General features: G+C 40.1%; 1 protein-coding gene across 3 annotated transcripts in view; it reads right to left on the bottom strand.

Moving 5' to 3' along the window:
• The window catches only part of Rabep1 (rabaptin, RAB GTPase binding effector protein 1), a 103,968-nt gene that overhangs the window by 14,906 nt on the left and 68,264 nt on the right, over positions 1-20,798 (bottom strand). For 2 of the 3 annotated variants that reach the window (XM_059271092.1, XM_059271093.1), the window contains exons 8-13: positions 19,266-19,397; positions 15,701-16,168; positions 14,144-14,248; positions 12,363-12,479; positions 7,850-7,948; positions 2,891-3,031 (exon numbers count right to left, since the gene is read on the bottom strand). In XM_059271092.1, coding sequence (XP_059127075.1) covers positions 2,891-3,031; positions 7,850-7,948; positions 12,363-12,479; positions 14,144-14,248; positions 15,701-16,168; positions 19,266-19,397 — 1,062 coding nt within the window. The remainder of the gene's footprint in view (positions 1-2,890; positions 3,032-7,849; positions 7,949-12,362; positions 12,480-14,143; positions 14,249-15,700; positions 16,169-19,265; positions 19,398-20,798) is intronic. The other variant, XM_059271094.1, reaches the window with a different exon arrangement.

The raw sequence follows: 20,798 nt of genomic DNA, 5'->3' as shown, positions 1-20,798 counted from the left end.
CATAGACAAATCAGTAGTTCTCTTATGTATCAATAACCAGCAAGCTCAGAAAGAAATAAGGAAAGCAATTCTGTATTCAATGGTGTAAAAACAAAAACAAACAACAAAAACCATAAGAATAAACCTAACCAAGAAGTTGGAAGCCCTCTAAAATGAAAGCTGTAAGGAAAGCAGAGAAAATAAATTGAAGACACTAGAAATCAAAAATTGCCCCATGGCTTAGTAGAACTAGTATTTTGAAAACTGCCATATTATTAAAAAATTTCCTAATAGGTTCAATGCAATACCCAAAAAAATTCCAATGACATTCCTCATAGCACAAGGGAAGGAAGGAATTCTAAATGTATTTGGAAGCACTGAAGACCTGAAGGCAAAAGCAATCCTGAGCAGAAGTACAATGCTTAAAACTACAGCAACACAGCCGGGCGGGGGTGGCTCACGCCTTTAATCCCAGCACTGGGAGGCAGAGGCAGGTGGATCTCTGTGAGTTCCGAGGCCCAGCCTGGTCTACAAACTGAGTTCCAGGACAGCTAGGGTTGTTAGACAGATAAACCCTGTCTGAGGAAGGGGGTGGGGGTGCAGACCCTACAGCAACAAAGCTTCCTGAATATGGCCCCGAAGGCTCCAGAAACAGGAACTGACAACGAGACTGCAGGAAACTAAAAGGCTCTTCCAGAAAAGCAGCAGACAGAGAGTAAAGAGACAAGCAAGCTACACAGGGGTGAAATGTTGCAGTTTGAATGTAAAATACCCCCAAATGTTGTGTGTCTGAATACTTAGTCATCAACATGGAACAAATTGGGTGCTTGGGGTAAGTTTTGAAGTTTCTGAACCAGCTCTTACTTCCTACCTTCTTTCTGCTTTCTGACTGAGGAGGCACTATGACCAGCTGCCTCACGGACATGAAGGACTGCAACTGGAGTAAAGCTGCCCTCCCATAAACAAACTGCTTTTGTTAGGCATTTTGCCAAAGCAATGAAAAAGTAACTATTGCAAGATTAATACACAGACAATTATATAAAGAACACACACACACATAAAATCAACACTTAAAAAAAAAATAATTGAATCAACAAATTGAACAGACTATTCTCCAAGAAGTATAAGCGAGAAGCAAATGCAAGAAAAAAAAATGTTCAACACCCTTAGTCATCAAGGAAATACAAAAACTAGACTGAGATTCCATCTCACCTCAATGAGAAGGGTATCATAAACAATGTAAACAAGCTGGGCTTGGTGGTGCACGTCTTTAATGCCAGCACTACCAGAGGCTGGCAGATCTCTGTAAGTTCAAGACCATTGTAATCAACAAAGCCAGTTCCAGGACAGCTAAGACTACACAGAGAAACCCTGTCTCCAAAAAAATAAATAAATAAAAGCAATACTAATAAACCAGTAAATGTTGACATGGATATAAGGAAAAACAAGACCCTGGTCTATATAGTGAGTTCTAGGCTAGCCAGGGCTACACAGTAAAGACCACCCAAAACAGAACTACCAAATAATCCATCTGTGCTGTTCCTGGGTGTACCCCTGAGGAATCAAATCCAGCAAACACTAGAAAAGCCCATGTTTACTGCTGCACTAGTACTCTTAGCAAGCTTTTATCACAGGTATTCAACAAATAAAGAAAATGTGGCACTCTACACAAGAAAGAGTAAAATTATGTTATATGAAGGACACGGATGGAAATGAACATCATCACAGTAAGGAAAATAAGCTAGACTCAGAAAAACAAATACTGAATGTTGTCTCTCCTAGACAGAATCTAGATTGTTTTCAAGACACAAAGAAAGAAAGAAGACTATTTGGGAAGAAGAGAAAGACCAGTGGAAGTGGGGATAAGAGATGGAATAGGACAAAACATGATCAATGTATATTATATGCATATATGAAAATGTCACAATGAAAACCCACTGTTGTATAATTGACATATACTAATTCAAGAAATAAAACAATTGGGTAGTTCCACACAAATTACCAAAATTATCCAAGTTCTCATATGATACAGCAACTCTAAACTATTAGATATACATTCAGGTGAAATGAAAGCATGTCTTACTAGATCCTGTACATGGATATTCACAACTGGTAATGACTTAAATATCCACCAACAGATGAATAAACAAAACATCTATACAATGCAGTATTATTATTCAGCCATAAAAAGTAATTAAAGGTCAATATTTGCTACAACATGGTAGAATCTTGAAAACATGCTAAATGAAAGAAGCCAAAGCAAATACAAAAGACTAAGGAAACATTTACAGACAGAAGCCGATCATTAGTTCTCTATACTGGGGATAAAGGGAATAGAAGCAATCCCTAAAGGGTAAGGAGGAAAGTTTGTGTTTGATTGGGGGTTTTTTTTGTTTGTTTTTTTTTAATGTGTATGGGATTTCTGCTTACATGTATGTCAGTACACACATAAGTGGTGCCTACAGAGGCGAGAGGTGTCTGATACCCTGGGACTGGACATATAGACAAATCAAACCCAGGTCCTCTGAAGAGCAGGAACGCTCTTCACCACTGAGCCATCTCTCCAGCCCTGAGTGAGGTTTCCTTCTGCAGTGATGGAAATGTTCTAAAATGGCGGGATGCGACAGCACACATCTGCAATCCCAGCACTGGGGAGACAGAGGCAGGATCTTGAGTGTGAGGCTGGAACTGCACTACATACTCAGACGATACTTCAAAGACAAAGACAAACAAGTTTTAAAATTGACATTTACCTATCACCATGCTACAGGATGAATTACATTTTTAAAGGTGGAACTGTCGGGCATAAGAAATTTATCAATAAAGTTTGGTGTTTGTTTTTTAAGGAACTTATAACCATTACAAAAAATAAACTTTTTGTATGTTTTTGATGATGTGGCAAATACATTACCTCCACAGTATCTGGGAGAATGAAGTTTTCTGCTAGCTGTAATGATACATGTAAGCTATGCTTTCCCTGGAGGCTGTCATTGTCTTTCTGTAACCTCACCAGCTCTTCTGAAACCTGTTCACGGGACTGCATCAGCACCGCCTAAAACAGAAACAGATGCTAATCACGGCTAGGAAGGTAATTCTAGTTTAGTAACATCCATCAGAGAAAAACAAGGCCAAATAACATTTGATGATATTTGATGATGGGGGAGTATGTTATAAAACAATGTAAGACTTCTAAAAACACACACACAGCTCATAACTAATATTTTATACATTTATTTATCGTGATGTGAACCTGTATGTGACGCAGCATGTGTGTGGAGACCAGAGGACAACTTTGTGGAGTCCATTCTTGGCTTCCATGTTTACAGCGCTTCCAGGTATTATATTAAGGTCAAGCATATTCCCCTGCAGAGCATCTCATACTCCACCAGCCCCACCCTGTTTTTTATTGCAGCCTTTCTATACAATCAGCAAGAGCCAGGCAATGAGACAAGTATAGGAATTCATTTTTTGCTGTTCCTACCAGCAATTCAAAAATATTCAGTTTCTTGTCTCAGGACACAGTGTAACCAGATTCTATGGCTCAGTGGATTGGCTGACACAAGCAAGACCTGTACCAAACAGAACAGGTATTCCACAGAAGAATGAAAAAGGCATGATTTCCATCTTCCCTTACACCCACTGCACAGACAATATTCGAGTCCAGGATCAAGTGAACAGCTGGGCACCTCCAGGCTGCAACTCTTCAAAAGGATCTCAGGTTTCATTTGGTGGTGTGTATGCCCATGATCCCACCACCCCGGAGGCCAGGCATAAGATCCAGAGACCAAGCAAGCCTCAGGTGGACAGAAAATTAAAGGCCAGCCTAAGCAACATAAAATCCTGTCTCAAGCCTCTACACCATTCCCTCACGGCCACCCAATAAAGAGGATCTGTGCCCTGGCTGGCCTGGAACCCACTATGTAAACCAGGCTGGCCTTGAACTCAGAGATCTACCTACTTCTGCTTTCCCAGTGATGTCACCATGCCCAGTTTTCTGCTGATTTTTAATATTAAGTCATTTGTTACAAATTAATATACATGCATGCAGGTCACTCACTCAGGCTACCTTTGTTTATTACCCACTACTGGTAAGTAGGCATTTTTCTGCCCATCAAGAATCCAGAGACAAAGATACATTCCCTGGAGAAGCTTGTGATAGAAAAGTTTAGTTAAAGCCAAACCCACCCTCAGTATGATGGTGCTGTAACAAAAGCTGCTTAGTGAACATTACAAGAATGAAGGAACACGTAAGGAGGAGGAAGAAGTCAGTGAGAGAGTTAAAGAGTATCTTCCAAGGTGGCTGATGAGCAAGCCGAATCCCAAAGGCAGGCAGGTCATGTACAAACTTTGGTTAAACATGGCTTTAATTTCTTGAGACTAGTTGGTTGTGCCTTATATCACTCTCAATCTGTACCTAGCCTAGCAAGCATTCTACAAGACACACATGACCCTCCCTTTGGCCATCAGACTCGTGAGACACTGAACCCCAAGGAAATGGAATTTCTCTAGGAGCCTCATGCTGGGAGAAAGAAACAAACCCACCCTGGTACCAGCCGGAGGGAGCTCATCCAGAAACAGATTCCACACAGTTCTGACTTGTCAGAACACCTTAAGGTAAGACACGAGCAGAGACAATGATAGGTGGCCACAGCTTGACAGAAATGGCTTAGCTATCTGTGCACATCTCTTGCCATCAATTGAAATTCAACCCTCTTGTTAAGAGCATGAAGATGGACTTGGGCGGAGGTGTCACTTGGCCTCTTTGTTCTTCCCAATGTGGGGCCATGTTAGAGTAGGAGTAAAGGACCCTCTCTCTCTCTCTCTCTCTCTCTCTCTCTCTCTGTGTGTGTGTGTGTGTGTGTGTGTGTGTGCATGCGTGTGTATACAATGTATATGATTCACATGCTTGTGACACAGCATGTATGTGGAGTTCAGAGGTCAACATTGAGTGTTTTCCTTAATCACTCTCAACCTTAACTCCACCTAAATTTTTTTTTTTTTTTTTTTTTGGTTTTTCGAGACAGGGTTTCTCTGTGTAGCTTTGCGCCTTTCCTGGGACTCACTTGGTAGCCCAGGCTGGCCTCGAACTCACAGAGATCCGCCTGGCTCTGCCTCCCGAGTGCTGGGATTAAAGGCGTGCGCCACCACCGCCCGGCTTCCACCTAAATTTTTGAAGACAGGTTCTCTCATTAACCCAAGCTCACTGGCCAATGAGTTCCAGAGATCAGCACATCTGTGTACACACCAATTAGTCCCCATCCTTGAATGTGGTTACAGAGGCATACCTGCTGCCACATAGAGCTTTTAAGTGGGTACTACGGATCTAAACTGTACAGTAAAAACCTTAGCAATTGAGCCATCCTCCTAGCCCAAATGTTTCAATGTTAATTATGTCTTTAATTGAACTACTGAGAATGGCTGGCCAACTTTACTTGTTAGGGCTGCTAGGACTCAGGTTCTGACCTTAATTCCAGTAACAAATCCAGGACTAAATATTAGCATCCTGCTACCTTCTGGGTAAGGGAGAAAGAAAAGAAAAGAAAAAAAGAACATGTGCGCCTTTCTAAGTTGGGACTGTTTGAGAATTTGCTGGCTGTCATCTCCAGAGATCAAGATTTTTTTTTTCCTGCCTTTTTTTTTTTCTTTTTAGTTTTTAGTTTTTAGAGCTTTATTAAGAGGGAAAAGGGGTGGGAGAGAGAGGGAAGCCAGGCCTGGGGGGAGGGAGCAGAGAAGAGAAGAGAGCAGAGAGGGAACAGAGAGAGAACAGAGAGCAGAGAGCCCTGCCTTTTAATTCTTTAACCTGATCAAGACTCCTAGATAGTAGATAGTGACAAAATCACAGAGTAAGCTGAACTCGAACCCCTCTTAGGCAAGTCCCAAGCTGTACTCCTTACCTGGATGTATTCTAAGGTCAGAAACAACCACAAAGAAACACTGAGCCTATTTAGTGAGTTCAATACTAATGGCAATCCTTATGTTCTGGAACTATTTTGTCTCTAACTTCACCAAGTAATCTCTAATAATGGAGCATCCATCACTGCTGTGATAGGACTTTACCACTGAAGAATTCCATCTGTGCAGTATTCCTGCCAAAGCATCTGACCTCCACTAAATCACGAAATACATTCTACAGGACATTAAAGCATTCTGAGTAAAACAACCACTCTTAACCATTCTAAAATGTTAACAGCATTTTTAAAAGTGAGGGTATTGTGCTACATTAATTTAAAGGAGTCTAAAATGACAACAAAATGTAATTTCTGATTGGTTCCTGGTTCAAAAATGAAAGTTACAAGTTATAATTATTACCAAAAACAACTAAGAATTTTGGGGGACGACTGGTTAATTTAAGGATGTAAAAAGAATATTCTACTCACATAGGACATCTGTACTCCTAGGAAATACATGCTGAAATATTTAAGAATGTCATAGTGTCTACATCTTAATTCCCAATAGTTTATCACAAAGTAGATATACAGTATGCACATAATATACCTGCATGCACAGTGAGATGGAAAGAGACTAATGTAGTAAAATGTTAGCAACTACTGAATTGAAGCGATAGTCTTAAGCAATATTGTGGTGTGTATGTCAGTGTACACACACTTGCCATGGCATGTGTATGAAGGTCAAAGGACAACGTTTGGAGTTGGTTCTCTCCTTCCACTGTGGGTCAAATGTCAGGCCTACATAGCAAGCTCTCTCACCTGAAGTGGCAGTCTTTCAAAAGCTGATTCCACACACTTCTCTGCAAGTGTGAAGCTTCTCAAAATGCAAAGGGGGAAATATTAAGATGCCCAATCCCTACCACAGCCACTCTGCAGAGGCCTAAGAAACGGAGTTCCTCTTTCATAACATAAGAACCATTCACGGTAATTTTGAGAAAATTAAGTATTCAAAGAACTTCAGCCTGAATCCCAACAATCTCCAGTGTCACCTAATACACACTATTTTTAATGGAATCAACTTCCATAGCATTTAGAGGAAATGGACTTTAAACGATAAAAAGAAGGGAAAAGATGTGAGAAACAACTCCATGAAGCTCTGCCGGAATTTAACAATTATGATTTTGTCTTCTCTACTTAGAAAAGTAATGTGAATTTCCCATCCATAATTAAGACCTAAGGATGCCCACAGAACAGATATAGGATCCAAGGACTGGCTGAGTTGTCATTCAGGCACTGGTTGAATGCCAATCAAAAATAAATTACGACCATCCCACCTGGAGCCTTCTGATATTTAGAACTGTGGTCCTTGTGAAATCACCAGGTAAATGAAAGCTTTGCAGTCATCCCAGAAAGAACAACCCTGCCATATCTGACTCAGGCCATTAGATACAGAGTCCCACAAGACAAATACAGCCAGACTAGTGAGAAAGGAGACCCAAACCTCAGAACTAGTCCACAAAGGCTCCCGGTGGCCACTGCTCATGAAGCCCTGCTTCCATCCCTCACATCTAATGGCCTCCTGAAAGGTCTCCAGAGCTACAGCAAATATGTAAATTCTGGGAAGTTAATAAGCTGCCTAGGAAAACGTAAGTACTCAAAAGCTGTGTGAGCTGGAGATGACAATTATCTCTATTATTTTAGCTTGTATTTTAAACTGAAAATTAAATACTGGTTTATCATAATTTACTCTGTTTAGGTTACCCAAGTCAAAAAGGCAAAAGATGAAATGGGGCAGGATGAGGAGCTCTGCTTAGAAGAAATGATGTCTGTACAGTATTTCACCATCACAAATGTTCTGTGGGCCCTGGAGTATACAACAGTAGCTACTTTGAACAGGGTAATAGTCACATTAAAGATAATTTCGAGAAAGAAAAAACAGGAATAAAGGTAGCATATGATATGTACTTCAGACACTGACTTACCATCTGTTCCTGAACATCCCTCTTTGCTTGACAAAAGCTCTGTTGTAACTCTTCAAGTAAGACCTCGGAAGCTTGAGCTCTTAGGACAAGTGCAGATATCTGAATAGAAGATGTGCACATGAAAATGCAGTTACAAATTGGTTATCTGAAGCTAACCCTGCATCCCATTACTCCACAGCAAATCCATGGGAACCATTCATCTTTCATTCAACCAATGTGTGCACTTGCTATATGGCAAGACTCTTGGGTACCTCAGTGCATTAGCAAAGGTTAAGTCACATGCTGACTCATATCAACAAACAGTAGTAACTGGTTCTGAGAATGATGAGAACTCACATGACCTAGTTAAAGATGTATTATTAAGAAGCTTGAAAAAATTAAATTAAATTAAAAACAAAACAAAACTAGAAGCCTGGGGCTGGAGTAAAGGCACGGCAGATAAAGGAACTTGCTGCTAAGCCTGATGACCTGAGTTTGCTCCTCACAACCCATCTGGTGGAAGAAAGAACTGATTCCTGCAAGTTGTCCTCTGATCTCCACACAAGTGCCATGGCTATACATATACACATACATATACACATACATATACACATACACATACATATACATATACACATACACATACATATACACATACATATACACATACATATACATATACACATACACATACATATACACATACATATACACATACACATACATATACACATACACATACATATACACATACACATACACATACATATACACATACATATACACATACATATACACATACACATACATATACATATACACATACATATACATATACACATACATATATATATACACATGAATGGCGTGTGTGTGTGTGTGTGTGTGTGTGTGTACTTGTGCATGCGCACGCGCACAAGTAAATATATTTCTTTAAAATGAAGGAAGGAGAGAAAGAGAGGAGACAGCACACCTTTAAAGGATAAATGAATCCTTTCTGAGTTGGTTACAATCTTCTAAAGTAGATACTAAAGAGTGATTAATATCACTTAACTCTCAACTGTTTTGGATTAGTGTTACTATTCCTGGGGAGGGAATTATTGAAAACTGATCATTCACACACAAAAACTTACAAAAATAATTTTGTCTAGGCAAACAAATGATAGTTAGAATTTTGTTTCTAGCTAGGCAGTGGTGGCGCACACCTTTAATCCCAGTACTCGGGAGGCAGAGGTAGACAGGTCTCTGTGAGTTCGAGGCCAGCCTGGTCTATGGCCTGGTCTACAGAACAAGTTTCAGGACAGCCAGGGCTACATAGAGAAATCCTATCTCAAAAAACAAAAACAAAACAACAACAACGACCAAAAAAAAAAAAAAAAAGAATTTTTGTGGGGCTGGTGAGATGGCTCAGAGATTAAGAGCACTGGCTGCTCTTTCAGAGGACCTGGGTTCAATTCCCAACACCCACGTGGCAGCTCACAACTGTCTCTAACTCCAGTTCCAGGGGATCTGACACCCTCACACCAATGCACATTAAATTAAATTAACTACTTTTTTAAAAAAAGAATTTTGTTTCTAATAATGACAGATTAGGCGATGTGAACAAAACTACTGAAAATTGGGCTGTATAAAAATATAAGATGTATCTTTTCAAAAGATTTTAGTTGTATTTTTACTTATGTGCATATGTGTATGTCTGAGTTTAGGTTTGTGCATGTGAGTGCAGTATCTGTAAAGGCCAGAAGAGAGCATCAGATCTCTTGGAGCTGGAGTTAGAGGCAACTGTAGGTGGCCAGACAAGGATGCTGGAAACTGAATTTAGGTCCTCTACAAGAACAGTGTGTGTTCTTAACCTCTGAAGCGATCTCGCCACCCCCAAAACTCTTATCTCTTTGAAGGCACTGGACAACTAATAAATACACAGGACAGGGCATAGTGTTTGAAGCAGCTCTCTAAAAGTACCAATTCTAAATAAACAGCTGTGACACAGAGAGCAGGGCAGGGCAGCTGAGAGCCAGATAGGATGGCAAAATAAGAAATCCAGGATGCACCAAGAAAATACCTGGTAAACTAGAGCCACAAGGACCACATTCTTGGGGAAATGAACACTTTTAATAATCTAACCTTCCAAACTTTATACAATCTCAGTTCCTGTAACTGCATAAAATGATGCAGCACTGTATCACTAGTTACCTGCCTCTCATAAAGAAATGCCCTTGAACTTCTGATCTTGTCTCAACCTCCCAAGTGCTGGGATTAGAGGGATGTACGACCACACCTATGGTGCCAAGGAATGAGCCAAGGGCCTCATGCATGCTAGGCAAGCACTCTACCCACTTAGTACATCCCCAAACCAGTCCATTCATTATTTATTTTTAATAGACTATATAGCATTTAACACAAATACACAAGGGAATGGCTTTTTAAAAAACCAAGCAATAGATATAGGTCTTCAATGAGTCCAGATACATGAGCTATTAGCTACTAAATAGACTTATTCAAAGGCCTAAATGACAAAATTTGGAATTATCAGAGAACTAGGGATAATGAATAAGAGCCAATATTAAATAATAAACTGGAAAAAATCAATTACCTAAGCTAAAAATACAGTGAATGGTTTTACAGAGAAGAGTAAACATTTAAAGAAAAATTAGTCAACTAAAAGATGGATTTGAAGAAAAAAAGACAAAATATGGAAAATACATTTATGAAATTCTCAAGAATAAAAAGTATTTTAAAAAACTATAAAATTAAAAAAGAAAAGCATACAGAAGCACAGATGTCTAACAACACATAAATATTTGAACAACTAGTGGCCAGCAGAAATAGCTAGAAGAACTGAAGGGTAAGCCGATCAAACAACCTCCCAATCTCTCTCACCATTTCTCCCTGTGCTCAAGAGAAGTCAGTCCATGTATCCACCAATAGACATATACAAAAATCTTCATAGAAAATTCACCATTGTCAAATATTAGAAACACCTAAGCATCTCTCAACTGTTGTTTGGATAAATAGTGATATGGCTAAATACAATTTTTGCCAGGAATGGTAATGCATGCCTTTAATCCCAGCACTTTGGAGGTAGAACCAGGTGGATCTCTGAGTTCAAGGTCAGTGTGGGCTACATAATGAGTTCCAGGACAGGCAGGGCTATGTAGAGAGACCCTGTCTCAATAAGAAGAAGAGGATGAGGACGAAGAAGAAGAAGTGGGAACCAGGATGAACTCAGGCTTAGTGGTAAACACCTTTACCCACTGAGCCAACTTGCCAGCCCTTGTTCTGGTTTTTGAGACAAGGTCTCAAACAGCCAGATTAGTCTCCAATTCCATAACTAAGGATGGCCTTGAACTTCTAACCTTCTTGCCCCTATCTCCCAAGTGATGAGATTGAGGAACCCAGGCCCCTGCCTGGACCCCTGCCTTGGCTATTCTGCAGCCATGACAGGCTGTGAAAAAGACCTAACAGGATGTAGGCCCTTGGCACAGCATGATGTGCCCTTGAGCCCTAGCTCTAGTTACAGGAAAACCCCACTAGATGTCCCAATATAGTAGAAGAAGCCAATTAAAAGTTACAGCTAGCTGGTTCATGATAAAGAAAAAAACATAGTAACCATAGCAACCGCTGAAAGAGATAATAGTTTTCTTGCAGCTGCAAACTAACCAAGGACAGCACCTCCAGATGGGAGGTACATCAATCCTGAGTCTGTTCCTATGTAGTCTGTAGACCCCAAACCCCCTCTTGCTTTACGCCCTATAAATATCCTGCCCCCTTGCTACTCAGGGTCTCTTCTGCTCTGTTGCTGTGTCAAATGGACGAAGAGGCCTGGGTCAACTCGCAACAGTAAAAAGACTCTGCTTTTGCATCAGATTTGGTCTCTTGGTGGTCTTTGGGGGGGGCTCTGGGTACAACAGAGATAAGAGCTATGTACCATCACCCCCAGTTTATATAGGGCTAGGGATCAAAGCCAGTGCTTAATAAATACTAGATAAGCACTCTACCAACTGAGCTACATTCCCAGCCAGCAATTCCTAACTTCTTGTTAGTGAGGCTCTTGTGCACCAAGGAAAACAAAGGAAACACAAAAAAGAAAAATCAGATCCTTCAGATCCTTAGAAATATATTAAATACATTAACTCGTTATTTCAAAGGAAAATTCATGATAACAAGATGCTGGAGAGATGGCTCAGCAGTTAAGAAATTTGTTGCTCTTGCAGAGGACCTCGGTTTGGTTCCAGCACACACATGGTGGCTTACAACTATCCATTTAACCCCAATTTCAGGGTATCCCTTTCTTCTGACCTTAAGGGGACCAAGCATGCAAGTGGTGCACGTACATACATGTAGACAATACACTCCTACACATTTAAAAATATAAGTTCCTTTTTAAAAAACAGCACAGAGAGATCAGTAAACACTTTTTGTCTCAAGAGAAAATAAAACTGCCAAATCTTCAAAGCAAAAGAAATAAAGTAACTACTCTTTGAAGTTTTAAATGTAATTTTAACAATCGAGTCATCTCTTGGGCATCACTCACCTGGTGGCTTGAGTCCTCAGTGCTCTGCTTGATAAAGTCCTCTAGCTCCTGTTTCTCTTTCATCGTCTTCTCTAGCTGGTCATTAGCTTGCCTTAGCATTACCTGCAGTTTCTTCACCTATAGAATTTAAAAAGTCAACAAAAAGGAAGCAGTGGGGTTTTTACTGTAGTTGTTTACAGCGGCACTAGGAGTTCATTCCAGGGCCTCATGCATGCCAGGCAATGGCTGGACTGTGCTACACTCACAGCCCACAACTTTTGTGTAAGTTAAAAATAGATAACTCCAAAAAATTTTGAGAAGTACCATAGATTTGTCAATTCAGAAAGAAATGAACAACATCAAGAACTACATTATGCTTTACAGTTAGCAACAGCTTTTCACATACATAATCTCATTTGAAAACCTCTTTTCTGTTAGGCCCTCCATGATCTAGAGTTGGCCTCCCTATCTCCTCTATCCCCTGCCTCTGATCTACAATTCACATGAACCCTATAAATTTTATAAAAGTGGAATTACAACGATCTTCCCCCTTAAAAGCAATAATGCCTCCAAAGTTGCCAGGCTTAAACTTAATCTCCCCTGATTATCACCTCTCCTCACTGGTCTATCTGGCCTTCCTTTGCAACTCCTTCTCCCACTAGTTTATAAATTCCCACACCAGTCATGTGTCCTGGAACATATTCTCTCACAACTCTGCACATTTCCCCTCCTTAAATAGACTTTCTCCTTCTCTGGTTCTCCTAATTTGAAAGCAGGCTGTAAAACAAGCAACACAATGCTGCCTCTCCTGAGCCTACAACTAAGCTGCAAACCCTCCTCTAGTGTAGACATTCATCTCTAGGAACCAGCTAGATTGAACTTATGTTTTGGTTTGTAAAGCTGAAAGCTCCTTATGGGTCAAAACCATCTTTCAGCTGTATCTGAATTGCTAGAATCCAGCAAAATACCAGGCACACAAGAAGCATTAATAAAAGTCAACAGAAATAATTAAGGAATCCAAGACAGCCCTTTTCCACGTCAGGCTATCAGAGGCCAATATATTATCTTAGTTTTATAAGTAGCTTGAAAATTTCACCTATAAACTATCAAAGAAAAAAGACTACAGTGACATTTGAGAATATGAGATCATCATTCTAACCTCCTTCAAATTCTGATGGCAAAGGCAATAAATACTCTTCATAACAACCAAAGAAAAATATTCTCTTTTCCTGACATGCTTTCACAAGGCCTATTCTTGTTAAATTCTATATTGTTTACTAAGTGTTACCAATGTCGTAGTATTCTACTTTGTATTTGGAAAAGAACTTTACCCTGAAGTCCAGCAGTCCAAACCTGTAGAAGCTTAACTTCTATTCCCTATGAATTACCATTAATCAAGTCAACAAATTTACAACAAACAGGCAATAAGCAAAGAGTTCAAATTCTGGCCACCATGACATCCAGCTAGCTTTCACTCTGTCACAGACCACAGTAAATCTTACCTCCCTAATCTCTGTACCATGACGTATATTATGGGTGAGATCAGGCCAGTATCAAGTTTAGGTGTTGGGGCTTTGGGTGACAGGGTGCAGAGAAAGGAGCTAAGGTGCTGTTAGCACATCTGAGAGCTGAGTTGGTGTTGGCATGCTAATGAAGCATGAATATCCAGAGTCCTAGTGGGCTTTCACTGAAAATCAGCTGCCACTGTATGTACTAGATTATTCCATCACCAGAGAGAGACACTCCATGAAGCAGATGGGGGTGGGGGAAAAAGACAACTCTGTGCCTCTAATGAAACTCACCTGGTCTCTTGTTTCAGCTTCCTGAATCTGAATTCCTTGTAACTGTTTTTCATAATTGGAACACATATCACAACGTCTACCAAGCTTATTTCCAGCATTATGTACCTGAAGGGCACCAAAATTACCACTTATCAGGCAGAACAAAATAATTCTATGTCTCATACTCGAGGAATGAATGCACACTCTTACCAATGTTACTAAGTGAATAGCAGAGTAAATACTTCAGAGATTTACAAGAAGAATTTACAGAGTCAGATTCCAAAAGTCATAACCTCCAGTACAAGTATGGTAGGAAAACAAGGGACACAACTTATCACCAAGGGCCACAAAACATCACATTTGAAGAACACACAAAACAAGCAAAAGGGCTACGCCATGCACTCAATGCTCTCTACCCAATGGGAAGAAGAAAAGAAAGGCAGTGCTGATTCCCCCATGGCCAGCTCCAGTGACACACTGGATACAACACCAGTAAGTAGCATGTTCATTACATCATGTCCTGCATCCCTCAAGGACAGTGGCTTATTTAGGGTTAGCAGCCTGCTCCACGTACTCACTGAGTGCTTCTTTAAAAAGAAGTAGCCCTGAGTAGGGAAAGCATGAGTGTCAGAAAACCTCGATTCTAACCCAGGTTTCACTTGATCTTTCTGAGACAGTTTCTTCATCTGTAACTGGGAACAGTTATGACCTGACTGCCTCATTATAATCATAAAGCTCAAAGAGACGAGGTATGTGAAAAGGCTTGGAAATCTGTAAAGCAGTGTGCAAATACAACTTACACCTCCCCGTCATCCCCCCACCCCAACACAGGGTTTCTCTGTGTAGTTTTGGAGCCTGTCCTGAAACTCACTCTGTAGACCAGGCTGGCCTTGAACTCACAGAGCTCTGCCTGCATCTGCCTCTTAAGTGCTGGGATTAAAGGCATGTGCCACCACCAGCTGACACAACTTACATTCTTATAATACCTAATCTTTTAAGTTTGAAAGTACTTTAAGGAAAATTACCCTTCATCGAGGCTGCCTTTTTTTCTCTCCCATATTTCCCAATCCTCCTTAAACCCACTCCCTGTATCAAGTTCTTAACCACTTTTGCATTTTAGAACTAAAGGAAAAATGAATTAAGTGAATCACGGCATACACTCAGCTTCAGTAAACTAAAAGCCCAAATTCAGGCTGCTCTAACTATGATGCTTGTTAACACCACTGGCCAGCCAGCTTTTTGTGACTGTCATATAGAAGAGACAAGGCAGACTTGACAAGGGGTGGGTGTGTGCTAACACATACTTGCTAGCAGCACATGCCTGCACTGACTCCAGGAACTGTCTACTGAATCAATAATTAATGCCAAAGTTACCTAATCCCTCCAGAGTTCCAGAGAGCAAACTGTGGTGGCATACACCTACAATCCCAGCACTGGAGAGGTACAGACAATCAAGAGTCATCCTCTGAATTTCAAGGTCATCTTCACTATATAATAAATTGGAGGCTAACTTGGGCTACATGAAACTTTGTCTCAAAACAAAAAGAGAACAAAAGAAACAAGATCAGAATAGCTCACCTCTTTCTGCAGAAGATTCCATTCAGTCTCACTCACTAAGCGGTAACCACTAGGAGATACATATGCACTCTCCATACCCTGGGTGACACTAGAGAGGAGGGATGCTGTTTCCTCCTGTTCAGGTGTCATTGCCTTAATTGCTCTTTCTTGATCTTTGGTTAACATAAATCCACTTGGCATCTGCAGTGACCCAAGCGACACAGTATCAAAGTTCTCAGACACAGAATCTGCTCCAACCAGTGGTCCAAAATCCGACTCATCCAAGTTTCCAGCAGACTTTGCTTTGTAGTTATAGCCTAATGCTTTTGATTGCAATGAGCTTGAGGTTCCCAAGCTGTCTGTAGACTGAGCTCTCCGGAGTCCATCTTTAAACATGTCGTTGTCCGATTTACTGAATGGATCTCCAGATGGTAACAGCAAGTCTGCATCTAAGGAATGAACTGACCCATGGGTGCTGTCTAAATGCTCCTGAAATGTAAAAACATATATTTTCAAGTTAGATAATTCTCTGAACCCCAAAAGAGAAAAGCTACCACGTACTATATATATTTTGCCACACATTACACATAATAATCATTTTGCTGCCTTGACATAATCATTGAACAACTATTTATCAAATAAATCTCTTTGTATGCTGGGTATTACTCAGGCACAGGTTAGATTCGTAAACAAAATACAACTTCTAATTTTAAGATATGTATAGTTTCTTGAGAAATTATGCAAGTAAACAGGCTCTCACAATACTATATGTAATGACAAAAGATAGAGGTGAGCTCCATGCTCTGGAACATCTGTGTTGTGAAATATTATTTAACTAGGCAAAAATGTGTTACATTTGTTTTTGCTACAGAATATTACTTTAACTATGTAAAGGTGTGTTACTTTTGTTTATGGTGCATTTGTTTAACTATGTAAAGACGTGTTGCATTTGTTTCACATTATCTGCTTAAAGGCACCTAATCGGTCTAATAAAGAGCTGAACGGCCAATAGCGAGGCAGAAAAAGAATAGGCAGGGCTGGCAGGCAGAGAGAATAAACTGGAAGAAAAATCTAGGTTCAAGAGAGAAGAGACGAATGAGGGAAGAAGAGAGGAGAGAATGAGGGAGATGCAAATGCAGACTAGTGCTACTGTACAATTCAATCACAGAGTGAGAGAGTAAGAATAACAAGAAGAGGCTGGGCAGTGTTGGCGCACGCCTTTAATCCCAGCACTTGGGAGGCAGAGGCTGGAGGATCTCTGAGTTCCAGACTAGCCAGGTTCACAAAAACACAGAAACCCTGTCTCAAAAAATAAAAAATAAACAACAGGGAGGGTCAGCACCATGGTTCAGCAATTAAAGGTGCTTGCTTCTTGCAACTGGATAACCTGAGTTCAGGACCCACATGGACAAAACCAACTCAGAAAGTTGGCCTCTCACTTCTGGATGTATGCTGCAGCGCACACACACAATGTCAAAATAATTAAAAAATAACAAATGTAGTGAGTTTTTTTTTTAATTATATTCAATTTAAATGACTATTCTTGGGCTGAAGAGGTGGTTAAGACCACTGTCTACTCTTGCACAGGACCTAGGTTTGGTTCCCATCACCTACGATGGCTCGCAACCACTTGCAACTCCAGTTCCAGGAAATTCAATGCCCTCTGCTCACCTATGCAGGTGCCTGCACACATGTGGTTTGTATGCTATATTAGGCACACACACATAAAATAAACAAATCCTTTTTTAAAAGATTAAAATGACAGCCAGGCATGGTGCTGCATGCCTTTAACTCCAGCACTCAGGAGGCAGACGCAGAAGGATCCCTTTGAGTTTGAGGTCAGCCTGGTCTACAAAGCGAGTTCCAAGACAGCTAGGGCTATTACAGAAAGAAATATTAAATGTCCTTAGCAATAAATCTAAGTCTCCAAAGCATTCCATATTAATTTTAATTTACCAGCCAAATTAAATTACCATGATTCTGAACATAAAACAATTATATTCAACACTGAAAATGCAAAACATCAGGTCTGAAAGTTGAAAATACACATACACATGGTGGAGGTGACAGTTGCTACTACCAAGAACTGAACCTAGGACCTCATGCATGCTGGTCAACATTCTGCCATGGAGTTGCATCCTCCAGCAGAAAGTCTAAAATGTACTTTAAAGGCTGGGAAATGATATGCACAGTATGAGAAAGCTGTTAAAAAAAAGAAGCGAAAATAACAGAAATACTTCTTTATAAATCACAAATTCTCCTTTCCCGTTTTCTAAACATTCCCAGATAGATTACTGCATGATGCAAATGCCATGTAATATGTGAACAAAAAGATAGAGACATTCTTTTGAAAGTCTAAGTATTTAAAAAATGCAGAGTAGAACTGCCAGTCAGTCCTTAGTGTGTGCTCCAAAACAAACAAAAAAATGTACAAAAACAAGGGCATCATACTTTTCAGTGTCTGTTAGAAAAAAAAAAAAAAAAAGAAACTAATGTCAAGCTATCAATAAAGATGAAAATATAAGCCACCAGGAACTGTACTATACATGGTTCAGAGTAAATCTGTAAACTAAACAGAAACAACAGACCTGTTAGGAAAATGTATTCAACTTAACTGTAACTGTTCACCAGCTGGGAAAGGAGGTGAAAGTTAGGCAAGTGTGTATGACTGAACTCCCCACCTTTCCAATGCTGGAGATCAAACTAGGGCCTTACACATGTTAAGCAAGCACTCTACTACTGAACGTTAGCTATGGACCTTGTAAGTATGAAATCATAAGCACCAAGGATAGCAGAAACAACACTTTTTTTTTTAAGATTTATTTATTTATTATATATATGGAAGAGGGCGCCAGATCTCATTACAGATGGTTGTCAGCCACCATGTGGGTGCTGGGAATTGAACTCAGGACCTTTGGAAGAGCAGTTGGTGCTCTTAACCTCTGCGCCATCTCTCCAGCCCAGCATAAACAACACTTACAGGTATGGACCACAAGCAGCCAGGCCTAACTGTGATGAAGTAAGAACAAGAGGAAAGCGTGAAGGGCCATTCAACTGGGAAAGGAGGGTCCTTATTTTGATTCCAAAGGCACTAGATACAAAAGTATTTCCTTTACTAAAGAAAGGATGGGTATTAGGAGACTCTGGCCCAGAGAGATAGGTCAGTAGGTAAAGGCACTTGCTGCCAAGCCCAAAGACCTATTTTTGATTCCAGGTCCCACAAGATGGGAGGAAAAACAGTCCTGACCTCCATATGCATTCTGAGTGCCCCCCACCCCACCCCACTCTATATACTAAAATAAAAATGTTTGCTTGTTTGTTTTAAAGAAAATCCTTCTTGGAGCTAAAAAGATGGCCCAATGGTTAAAAATACTTGCTGCTCTTACAGAGGATGTGAGTTTCAACAGTCTATGTAAAGAATCTCCTTACTAATATACAAGGTAACTGACTGACATAGAAATAAACTAAAAATTATAACATTATGTATAAAATTTTTTGACTTTTGAGTCTTGGGCTCCAGAAAGCCTCTCATCTCAGCCTCTCCCATCCACCATATAAAATAGCTGTAGTCATAAATTCACCATACCTCTTCATTTGATAAGGGTGTTGAAGATTCTTCTTGAGTTAAAGCACATACTACTGGTATTTTTACTTCTTCTTCAATATCTGTTTTTTTGTTATCTTTTCTCTTATTAAGCCTTTGTTGTTCATCCTCCTCCTAAAAGTTAGAAAAAAAGAGCATTATTTAGCTACCTAGGTAATCTATATGTAAGAGTCATACAGTTCTTCGACCACTCAAAACAAGAACAGAGATCTTTATGAGAACAGAAAATTAGACACAAGATTATTTGTTCTGTAATCAGTATATAACCTCACCATTTTACTACTGTAAACACAAAGTAAGAAAATCAGGAAGCAACTTTTTAAAAAGCACACTACAAAAGTAAGGCAAACAAAAGAAAAGCAACACCCTGCTCTTGATCATCCAAAACAGGAAAACTACATAGAACAATCCCATCTCACTACAGAAAACAGGAAAAGTTAGTCTGACATCACACTCCCATTCAAAACATGTACAACTGCTGGTACTACTGATAGTGGCAGTAAGCCCATCAATTTGGAGGCTAAGGTAGGAGGCACAAATTCAAGGCCAGGTTGGGCTACATAGTGAGACCCTATCTCATAAAACTTGAGAGAGAGAGAGAGAGAGAGAGAGAGAGAGAGAGAGAGAGAGAGAGAGAGAGAGAGAGAGAGAGAGGGAGGAAAGAGGAAGAGAGGGGAGGGGAAAGACAGGATGATAAGGGAGATTAATATAAAATACAAAAGGATGATCAAATTCCAAGTAACAATTCACTCAGCAAAGATGACTTTATCTTTTCTGTCTAGTGAGGAACAAATATAATCACAAGCACACACAGAATTCTGCAGGAGAAAGAAATCACGGACTGGATGCATTTAAGGGAGCCAGCAAAGAGGACCCAAAGGACGTAATCTTGAAAGACCGTAAGACGTATTTGCCAGGTAAGAAAGAGAAGATCACTAAGGGCTCCAGGAGAAAGGAGGCATTTACAAAACAGAAGGCTGACAAGACTGACACGTGGTGAGTGCATGACAAGTGAAGGCAGGAACAAACAGGCGGGTGATTAAACTCTGGGTGAACTGCCCCAACCTGGGCACCGCCATCACCTCTGCCTGCTTCCTACTCTACAACACAGGGATGGCTCTGCAATGCCTCCTCAGAGAGAGTTTTTGTTTGCTGGGAAACGCTGGAGATGCAGGGTTATAAAGCCTTGGCACAATGCTAACACAACAAATATCAATAAAGGCTTCAACAATCATCTTCAAAGTAAAAGACTGTTTTAATGAGATAAAAATCTATACTTTAAGTATGAATTAAAAGAAAAAGATTTAAAATTGAAAACTGAGAAACAAAATCTAACCTAAGTCACATACGGCAAATTAAAATACTTTAATACCTAGAAAAGTGGAGAATACTTTTGCACAGCTATCCTGGGGAAACACTTGAACATAGATAGATAGATAGATAGATAGATAGATAGATAGATAGATAGATAGATAGATAGATACACACACACACACACACACACACACACACACA

Source organism: Peromyscus eremicus, chromosome 8a (genome assembly GCF_949786415.1).
Source record: "Peromyscus eremicus chromosome 8a, PerEre_H2_v1, whole genome shotgun sequence".
Classification (NCBI taxonomy): domain Eukaryota; kingdom Metazoa; phylum Chordata; class Mammalia; order Rodentia; family Cricetidae; genus Peromyscus; species Peromyscus eremicus.
The sequence above is the reverse complement of the archived record's forward strand: the minus strand, read 5'-3'. Positions and strand labels throughout refer to the sequence as shown.